We start from the raw sequence: 10,511 nt of genomic DNA on the forward strand, positions 1-10,511 counted from the left end.
TTTAAGAATTGTCTTGGAGATGAAGGAGGAATAATGGATGTGGCCAAGGGAAGGTGGCTGGAGAATGGTGTTATAGAGGAAGAGCTGCATCTGGAGGTAAAGGGGAAATACAGAGCAAGGCCAGATAGTTTATGGTGGCCAACAACTGTCAAACTCATCCTGGTGCCTCTCGGGTGGGATACCAGGAATAGCTCAGGACAGGATGGGAAGTATGGCAGAAGATAACAGCTTCTGGGAGGATTTGAACAGATCTATGCCAGGACAGGACACACTAAGCAGCACCTGACACAGTAAGGTGTGCTCTACTCCAGGCCTTCTCAGTAACTGCCTTACACTTGTCTTTCCTGCCCTGTCCCAAAGGCTCCTTTGGAGTGATCCCTGGGTTAATTAAAGGGGTGTCATGGAAAACCCCTGTAGAAAAAAAAGTAGACCTTAAATCAGGGTCTAGCACTCCAGGCACTCTCCCGGATCGTGCATTGTACAGGAACATCAGTGTAGTGGCCAATGCTCTCAGTTCATGATGTTACAGAAGATTGCTTGAACGAAAGGCTTCACACATTACCTGCAGCTAATGACTCCACTCATATCACAGACGGTGTTTTCTCTGCCTTCTGCAGATATTTTCTGTTCCAGCCAAAACAGTTCAAAGGAGGGAAGATTAGACCTGGGCAGGGTATTTGAAGTGCTGTAAATGTGGCTTGGTAACACACCAACCAAGGGTGTTGTGTGGGTTGTGCACATGCAAGACGTACCCACAGGATCCCAACCACATTTAAGAGCAGGGTCAGGCTCAGAAAAGAGGTTTCCCAGGGCTGTGGAAGGGCTGCAGCAACAGCTTTTTGATTTGCCAATGGATGAGAAGTCCACGCTGCACTCAAATGAATGGCACTAAATATGACAGCATTAATTCTTGTTTAAAAAAAAAAATAAAAAAAAAAACAAACCAACAAAACAAGAAAGAGTTACAACACTATTTTTCAATCTTATTTCTAGCCGAGGTTTGACTCTGATAGAGTTAGAACTCTGGATCAAGGTAGAATAACTTGCACAGCAACATTCAAGGTCAGGATGAATAGGGCTCTGAGCAACCTGATCTAGCTGAACATGTCCCTGCTCGTTGCAGGGGGAATTGGACTAGATGACCTTTAAAGGTCCCTTCCAACACAAACTATTCTATGATCTAGGTATGAGGTGGCCATCAGAACATGAACTGTAAACATAGCTAGAAATGCACACAAATACTTTTTACTTAAAGCATTATCCACATGAGGGAAACCTTAGTGACCAGTAACAATTTTATTCCTGATCATTATTACCTTCTGTAATTTTCCCTCATCTGTTCAAACCATGGGTTTAAAATACTGCAGTAATTGAGCTCAATGGGAAAACTGAAGTGATTTTTTGTTATATTAGATAAGTGGCTTGATAAAATCTAACAGGAAATGGACTGCACAAGCAATTTTGCAGTGCCATGGAGGCCATCCTTCTGGTTAGTTAAGAGACTGGGGAAAGTAAATCTTGGAAATTCATCTTATTTGAGATACAATAATTCGATATTAAAAGCACTGATCATAAGTTCATTATTTTATGCAATTACTGCCCACTATTCTCAGATAATGAGTCACTAGTGCCCCGTAATAAATCCCAAGACTCAAGAGCAATCCTATTTAAGATGACTTATTTCGATTATTAAGTAAAGGAATCTACTTGAGCCAAAATCCTTTTCTTTTTTAAATGACCCTTACATTCAATTAAGAGGTCCTGTAAAGACTCATCTATTTACAATGGACCCATAGTCATGGAAAATTTCAATCTGAAATACAGTTATTCTAGCTTGAAATATAGTTCATATAAAACTTGCTCAAGATTTCCCCTGTGACAATATATTTTCTACCACACCCATTTATCTACAGGCACTTCATCCTGAAGTATGTCACACATTGCCTTTTTATCTCCCACATGCATGGTCTGCTTTATATAATAACCTATGGTGAAGTAACTACTAATGTCTGGATGCTGAAACACTCTTTACCTTAACTTGTCAATACATCCAAGAAAAAACATCCCTCTTACACAACTGACATGACAAGACCAAGAACTGTTATTAGTCATGTGATTTGACTGACATTTCCCATAGAGTGGTTAAAAAAAATAAAAATTCACATCTTTCTTCCTATGAAGGCACAGGGTTGCATTGCTGCTTGACCTCTGTCTTGTCAAACAGGAAGTTAGAAAACAGAGTGATGTTATACTAAAAAAAGAAAAAAGCTCACAATGTACACTCAGCATTAGATAAAGACTCTAAAGCCATATTACATTTAAATCGTTTGGTCACAGCACTCTCAAATCTCACCAAAAGCGATGAACCCCAAGCCATACAGGTAACACTGCAATATACCCACAGTGCACTTCATCAGTGTCGTAGCCATGTCTGCAGTGTGACCTGAGTAACTACTCCAGGTAAACTAAGTAACTGTGGCACAATAAGGGCCAGGGCAAGTTGAATTCATGAAGTACACCCAGTTTCACAGGGTGTCCATGGGAGGTTAACTCCAGAAAACTCATACAGCTTGAATGCAAAAGCAACATTTTCTAGAAATGTTTAATTCCAACTCTGCCATCTCCCATGTGTTAACTGAAAGGGAATAGATGATTTGAGTCTCTTTTGCAAAGTGACATTGAGATAACTTTGGATACTGATCACCTGGCTGTTTCAGCTGATTAGATCACACTGATATAGGAGGAATAGGATACTGTTCAAAAAACACTGGCTGGTGTTCCTTCTGAAGGCTGTGAATCATAATAAATCGAAGTCATATTGGTATCAAGTAATTATTGATTATCTTCAACTGTCACACCAGGGGATGCTTTTCAGAGGAAAAAGCCAAATGTGCAACATTTGAGCTCATCTCATTTTTCAAAAGGTCAGGGGAGCTCTGAAATCTCGAAGTAGCTCACCACTTCCTTGACAAACACTACAATTAAAAATAACTGCAGATGCTATTTTCTTTCATATGCTTTCCATTTTATACACTTTACATATCAGCTGTGGGAATAATTTCAAATTGGTAACTAGCATCTAGTGCGGACTACATTCTAGATGCTACTTTTAGTATCAAAAAGTCTTAACATGTATTCTGAGGTGACAGTACTACAGTTCAAGTCATCTAAAGCAAGCAAAATTATCTTCCCATCTCTGTCCATATTCTTCTGTGCTGTCTCTACTTGCTCTCAGCAGAAAGTCTTGAAGCAAGTGATTGCTCCTTAAGTGAACCCTTGAAATATTCAAGTAGTTTCATAGCCACTTTTGAAGCTATTTCTTTAGAGTGAATTGTCATGATCAAAGTTCTATACCTATGAAGAAATGCTCTTAAGTGAAGGTTGAATTTGTGTTTTGCTCTGAACACTAGCACTGATCCCAGTGAGCCAGTGATAGCGTCAAAGTCAGACTGGACTTACTGTGAACAGCTTAAGCTATTCAAACATCAGGACTGAAAACTCCAAATGCCTTTAATGGAAAAGAGATCTATTTCTTGAAGGATAATCTGTGCACGCTTCAGGAAACATTTAGGGCAGTTTCAAACCTTCCAAGTTACAAACTGATTTTGTAAAGCAGATTCTTTCTGTTGGTTTGCATGAGTGACTAAAATGCACAACTGATTTTTGGGGATGATTCAGACCTTATCAGGGATGCTGTATGTCTTATTTTCAGTGTATTTTGCTCTAGGAAACACTTACAGTTCCAAGGTCAATAATGAAACAATCTCCTTTGTTGAAGCTGGTCCAAGCCAGGGGGACTTCTGTGGCTCTTACAACTCTTCTGCCCTTGATATGCAGCAGCCTCTGGGCACTGAGATCATTAGTAACAACATGATTAAATCCAGAGGCAACACCACCTGCCTGAATAAAACAAAACAAAGCAGCCAGCTTTATTTCAGCTTGATTTCTGCAAACTTACCTTTTTTTGCTACAGACAAGGAGCTACCAGAGGAAAAAAGTTTATGCAGCAAGAAGGAAGCCAAAATCATCTACTGTTGATAATCTAGTACTGACCAGAGACCCGACAGAAACTGCTGCTGATGCTGAACTCTCAGGTGTGAACCTTTAGCAAAGGGAGCAGACGCCACCCTGCTTCAAAGGGTTTTCAGATAAACAAGGAAAGGGAAAACACAGAATTTACAGCACTGTCTTGCATCCTGCAGAGGATGAGGTAACACTGAACCGCATTGTTAGGACAAAAGTCAGTAGGTTGTCAAATAAAGACAGGAGAAAAGCAGAGAAATATGCAGCTCCTTTTTAAGTTTTCCAAACTTGACTCTCAGAGGTCCAGGTGGTTTCAGTCGCCGGTTATGTGTAGAGGGATGGGTAATTCCACAGCAGCTCTGTAATTTTATGAAAGGAATATTTGCAACTTAGGAGACAACCTAGCAAGGAGTACCAAACTGGGAAAGTGAGACCAAACTGTTGATTTATAATCTATAGTCATAAATATAAACATAATCCTGTAAACTGGCTTGGCTGTCTGTCTCTGTGAGGCAGTATTCTCCACTCCTCCAGGAGACCCAGACTTTGGCTTGGAACAGAAACCAGCTCTTGAAAGTACAAATAAAAATAAAATGTAAAAGACTGGGCACATGACTCACTCTTTTATACAATCAGAGTTAAAAGCTTCAAATTGGTTTTTTAGTCTGTGAGAAGTTACAAGCCTCCATAATGGGGAAAAAAAGGCTGACTGAGCCACGTTTCCCAGAGCTCCTACTATGGGGAGATTCTCAGGAGATACATTACTTTATTCTTAAAAACCCCCACAGATGCTGCAAAATAATAATAAAAAAAAATTCCTTTCAAATATTCAGCTTCTGGAAGTGACACAAGAATGCTGACACTACCTTTTCAAAATATAAAATTTTTGTGAGAAGTATTTGGGAGTTTTTTAATCTACCTTAGAATAAAAATTGCAGTAGGACTGCAAAAGCACCATTTTTAGGCTCAAGTGAGGTTTTGGTTTTTTTACATTCTATTCATATTTCTAACCACTTGAGCACACTGGGTTCTGCATTTGAACAAAATGATTCAGTCTACGACATAGAAGTGATTTCCACACAATTTAATACCTCCCAGACAAAAAGAGTCCCTACTCTGAGCTCCCTTAGACACACTACCATGAAATCTCAGGACAGCTTTATTTTGGAGAAAAAAAAATAATTGGGAAAGGTTTTCACATATCATAAGAGGCACTGGCAAACTAGCTGCTTCTTTCTGTACAAGCACTGGGACTCCCACAGTTTAAGTTGGGTAGTTCAGATCTAAGACCAGTAAGTATTAAGTAACAATTTTTAAACTCTCCATTTACAAAGAAAAAACTCTTTTTTTTTAATGTGGGGGACAATGTTACATACAATTTTAGAAGTCATTTTGACAAGAGTCTTTACCTTGTATTTGATTCCTCCCTTGAAGTAACCCACAAACTCAGTAGACTCATATCCTTGAATTTCTCTACTCTGCACAGGTTTTCCTCCTAAATAGTCATCCAATTGAACAGCAAAGATAGCTGCAGCTGTGCTTTCATCCTGGGTGCATTCTTTCCCTGAAATAAGAGGAAATATTATGTCTGTAAAGCATTAACACAACTTTGAATTCTGTTGGAGAAATCGTTTCCGTGACAATCAGGCACTGCCTTCAGCAGGTTATACAGCCAATGTTTATGTGGCAACAAAGCACTACATCATAACCTTGTTCACCACCAAATACATAATCTTCCAGACCATTTCTTGACTACATTTATAGTAGAACTGCATTTATATGGGGGGGGAGGGGAAAGGTGAAAAATCGCAAAGTTTGTCTTCTCTTAGCCTCTTTAAACAAAAGAATATTTCAATTGAGTTCAGCACAGCAACTGTCAGCCATAATGATTTTGGGACTTTGAGCTGAAGTGCAAAGACAAAGGAAGGTCATGTCAAAGGACTGTCTGGATGGTAAACTGGATATTTATGCTAAGAACAACTCTCTAAGCTATAAAGCTAAAATAATTCAAAGAGTCCTCTTCACATAATAATGCAAGCAACATAGTTTGCCTAGTACAGCTGGGAGAAAGAAAAGCATCTATGGGGCTCCACTATTTGCTTCATGAGGTCACACTTTGTTTTGTACCTTTCAGAGACTAGCCTCTTCCCAGGCCTGTGGCAAAATGGCCTCTACCTAGTGTGCTGACGGCTTAATCATGCCACAAATCAGGCTGTATATTAAACCAAAGCTTTTAACATATGCTTATACATTTTTGATGAACATTTTCAGCAGTTTTGATTGTGTCAAGGAAAGTACAAACAGGATGAAGTTGAAAAAAACCAGGCTTCTCAAAAACTTTAGAAAAATAAGGAAAAGTGAGGTCTTCCATTTAGATTTATTCTTCTGTCTAAATAAGAGGGAAAAGCTGGTATACAAGCAGCAGTTCTCAAGAGCAGCTTCTCACTTACATTAACCATTTCTCTGCTTCTAGGTGACTCAATAGAAAAGCAGCACAGAGCCCAGACAGCCTGGACAGAGATACCTCTCACAGGCTGCAGAAGAATGGGAAGTGTGTAGTGAGGTGTTGGTGTTACAGGAGACTTGTCAGTAAGGTATTGGTAAAGAATAAAGCATGGGAGAGGAGGGACAGGAATGCCTAAGGGAAGGCCCCTCTGCTGCGGAGAACAATTGCCCTATTCATGTTCCAGCAGTGCAAATGCCACAAGTCTCCCATCTCCCACCAACAGCCATGGTTCTCCCAGGAGCAATGCCACCACCACCACAGCTTTTGTGGAGACACAGGTGATACGGAAGCCTCCAGAAAGCACCAAGGATGAAATAGGGAAGGGGTCCGAAGAATAATGGAGGCATAGGGAAGCAAAGAGCATTAGGTCTACACAAAAAAGGTAAAAAAATAAATTACTGAAAGCAGGATGTAAGACAACTTCTGGAAAAAAATGTCCATCACTCAAGAATAGAATATATTGCTATTTGGCAATATGCTTTCTCAGATCTGGGTACCACCTTAAAGCTGGTGGCAAAGTTTTGGGGGCTTGGGGGATTTTTTGTTTGTTTTTTAATAGGTTATTCATATCCATTAGGACTAGATCCTTTTGATTTATTGCTTGCAAACACACAGCAGGGCTCAGGGTTGACAAAAAATGGTTTTTGAACAGTTTTAGAGATAAGAGTTACTACCAGGCTTGGTCTCACTGCTGCTATGCAATAAAATACTCAGAGAAACTCCATTTAAAAAAAATAATTAAAAAAAAAAAAAATCAAGTGGGCATCAGTCCAAGTATGGGTTATTCAAGTTTGTATGAAAAACAGATTTACCTCACAGTCTGATGCACAAACAGCCATAAATAAGGTAGAGTATACAGGAAAAAGGAACAAATTTTTACCAGATTAAATCCCAGGTCATACGGACAGATCTTATGACTACATCTCTGGGGAGAAGGGTTAAAAAAATAGTTAAAAAACACTAGGCATGATTTTATTAAAGATATTAAGTGGGGTATAGCCAGTCTTACTTCCACAAGTAGCCTCATACTGGTGCAGTACATGCTGTTTCCACCAGTGATAGTTTCATGTCCAGACAGCTCCCTTAGATTTAGTAGTTTAGCTACTAAGGCATCTCTCAAGTGCCAGTACAGACAACTGAGCCAGGATATCTGAGCCAAGTTAAAAATGGATACAGCTACCATGACACAGATCTGCACTGATTGCTCAGCCATGCCAACATTGCTGCAGCACCTGAGTTGTTCAGAAATGATCCAACCTCAACATCATTTCACTGTATGTGTGATATTTGGTAAAAGAGTGGCTTTCCCATAGAAAACTTCAGGATGACAGAACAACTATTGGGTCACTTTAACCCTAGGGTGACAACCACAGCTCAAGACTATCAGCACATCAGTCACAGACCATCTTCCCATGGTCTAGACCTCCTTCTAACCCCCAAGCAAGGTATTAGGAAGACATTTGTCACTATATAATAGGATGCTCTGCTTTTATTCTGAACTCAGGGGGGGAGGGGTTTGCTGAAGTCAGAATCCATTCACACTCAAAGCCGCCATGTGACCCCCACAATAAAACACATCACAGATGACAGGCAGGAGCAGAACTGTGTCACCAAATGGTAAGGCCCTTGTAAGCATCTAAGCCCAAAGTCTGCAGGGTTTCCACCTATCTAACTTCACGAGAGTTCACAAGGGGAGACTTTATCACTCTCTGCAACTACCTGAAAGGTGGCTGTAACCAGGTGAGGGTCAGTCTTTTCTCCCAGGCAACCAGCAGTATGACAAGAGGGTACAGTCTTAAGCTGTACCAGGGGATGTTTAGGTTGGACATTAGGAAGAAGTTCTTTACAGAGAGTGTTATTGGGCATTGGAATGGGCTGCCCAGTGAAGTGGTAGTCACCGTCCCTGGAGGTGTTTAAGGAAACATTGGATGTGGCACTTAGTTGACATGGTGGTGTTCAGCCATAGGTTGAACTCACCCTCACAGGTCTTTTCCAACCTAGCTGATTGTGTGATTCTTTCTTTACATCCCAAAGTCTGATAGTGACTGCTGTATCTGTCCAGAGACAGCTTATGGGAAGTCTTCATAAAAACCCTACTGCAGTCTTCCTGCCCACAGATTATGCAGTCTTTGGTCATAAGGGAAAAGTCTGGTGTACATACCAGCAGTGCAAATCAGTTAAAAATACCAAAGTGATTCTGTGGTTCTCACCCTGCGTGTGACTGGCTCTCCCCATACATCTTGTTTGAAGTTCTGATCTCTTGTTCATATTATGAGTGCAGCAGTGTTTGAGATTCTCCACCCTACTACTGAAGTGTCTTGCAAACAGTAAGGGATTTCCCAGCAGTGAGCCACCCTATTGCCACCCTGCCAGCTGAACAACAACAATAGATACCTCGATCACCTGAAGCCATTTACAGTATCTGCATATCACAACATCAGCATGAAATGTGCATCAGCAGGTACAACTAAAGCTCTTTCACCAACAGCAAAGAAGTTTTAATTACTGCAAACATCAGTCACTGTTTTTCTTCACTTCCAAAGAATTGCAAAGAGTCCTTACATCATTCCCTGGAAAGTGTCTACTAGACCTTAACTATAACATAAGTAGTTCTAGATTCATTAATGAAGGTCTGAACAGCCAAACCCTGCTATTAACTAGCAGCACTGCTGACAGAACTGCCAGAAATTCATTTACATTGCCACCTGTGACTATACTCTCACCAGAGACAGACACAATCCTGCTTGCCATCTGAAAAACTCCTAACCCATGCAAAACTAAACACACTTCAAGCATTTATACAGAAGCAATCCCAGCTTTATATGCTATTTTTTTTCAGTGCATGCAAAAGTACAATGAGAACCACTGCAACTCAAACACATTAATGTTAATACACATTAACCTATCTTTGTGTACATTCATTGAGATGATTGCCTACAAACACAAACTTGATAGTGAAACAAGAACAAAGTAATAGGTTTCAGACAGCTACACAGCAATCACCGTGACTGGATGACTTGGTGGCCAGACAGGGAAATCATAAGATACCTCCTGGAAATGAGGAAGTCACAGAAAATGCATCCTTATGTCAGACTTCTATTTTGATGTAAAGTATGCTAGTCAAGGTGGAAAGCAAAAGACATCAGCCCAGTTCCAGTGTTCCCAGTAGGCTGTCAGACTGATACTAAAGAGGTTTTACAAAAAAACTGGTGACTTTGCATCTGATCCCTGTATCATCAGAAAGCAGAATCAGTCTAGCTGAAAAAGGCAACACCCAGACATAAACCAGGTCAACAACACCACAGGGAGATGGCCAAAAGGGAATTTTCATCCAAGCGGAAAAAAACACAAGAAAACTCTTGATGTGAGTGAAAGCAAGATTTTACTAGTAAATCTCTGTTGAGTGCACCCAAAACTCGATTTTAACCCTTCAGCACTTCCAAACTAACATCACAGAGCAAGTAAGTGTTCACTTTTCTGCCGCACCCCATTGTCCCGCCACACAGACCGTGACCATCAGAAGGGGTGAAGCTCGACATCACCCCGATGCTTGGTGGCAGCCCTACTCCTATCTCCACCCAGAAGCTTCGCATCCACTGCCCTTCTCAGAAGGGCAGGGAAAATCCAGCTCCCAATGCCCCGGAACCCAGCAAGAACCCACGGCAGCAGGAGTGGGCACGACAAACCTCACCCACGGCCCCGAGCCCGGCCCCCGTCCGCTCCTACCGAGCCAGTAGTGCAGGCGGTAGGCGACGCCGGCCCCGCGGCGCTCGGTGTGCAGCACCAGGTACGCGTCCCCCACGAAGAAGTTGCCGTGGAGCCCGGGGGGCACCGCCACCAGCTCCAGCTTCTCGACGCGCCACACCTGCAGCCCGCTCTGTCGCCCGGCCTCGGCGAAGGCCGGCGGGGGCCGCTCGGGAGCCATAGCGGGACACGGAGAACCCGCGCAGTAGGACAACCAGCACCGCCTTTAGGGCGAGGG

At 41.6% G+C, this 10,511-nt stretch overlaps 1 protein-coding gene and 1 long non-coding RNA gene across 2 annotated transcripts in view; one reads left to right on the forward strand and one right to left on the reverse strand.

Annotated features, from left to right (window-relative positions):
* Positions 1-10,511, reverse strand: part of SCIN (scinderin) — a 50,700-nt gene extending 40,189 nt beyond the window's left edge. The window contains exons 1-3 of the mRNA XM_051786022.1: positions 10,256-10,511; positions 5,433-5,587; positions 3,739-3,900 (exon numbers count right to left, since the gene is read on the reverse strand). Coding sequence (XP_051641982.1) covers positions 3,739-3,900; positions 5,433-5,587; positions 10,256-10,454 — 516 coding nt within the window. The 5' untranslated portion in view covers positions 10,455-10,511. The remainder of the gene's footprint in view (positions 1-3,738; positions 3,901-5,432; positions 5,588-10,255) is intronic.
* Positions 5,626-7,932, forward strand: LOC127470479 (uncharacterized). Its single transcript, XR_007904312.1, has 3 exons — positions 5,626-5,975; positions 6,497-6,617; positions 6,753-7,932. It is a non-coding gene; the product is annotated as an uncharacterized LOC127470479 (long non-coding RNA).

Source organism: Manacus candei, unplaced genomic scaffold, assembly GCF_025592945.1.
Source record: "Manacus candei isolate 608988 ecotype Guabito, Panama unplaced genomic scaffold, ASM2559294v1 h1tg000021l, whole genome shotgun sequence".
Taxonomy (NCBI): domain Eukaryota; kingdom Metazoa; phylum Chordata; class Aves; order Passeriformes; family Pipridae; genus Manacus; species Manacus candei.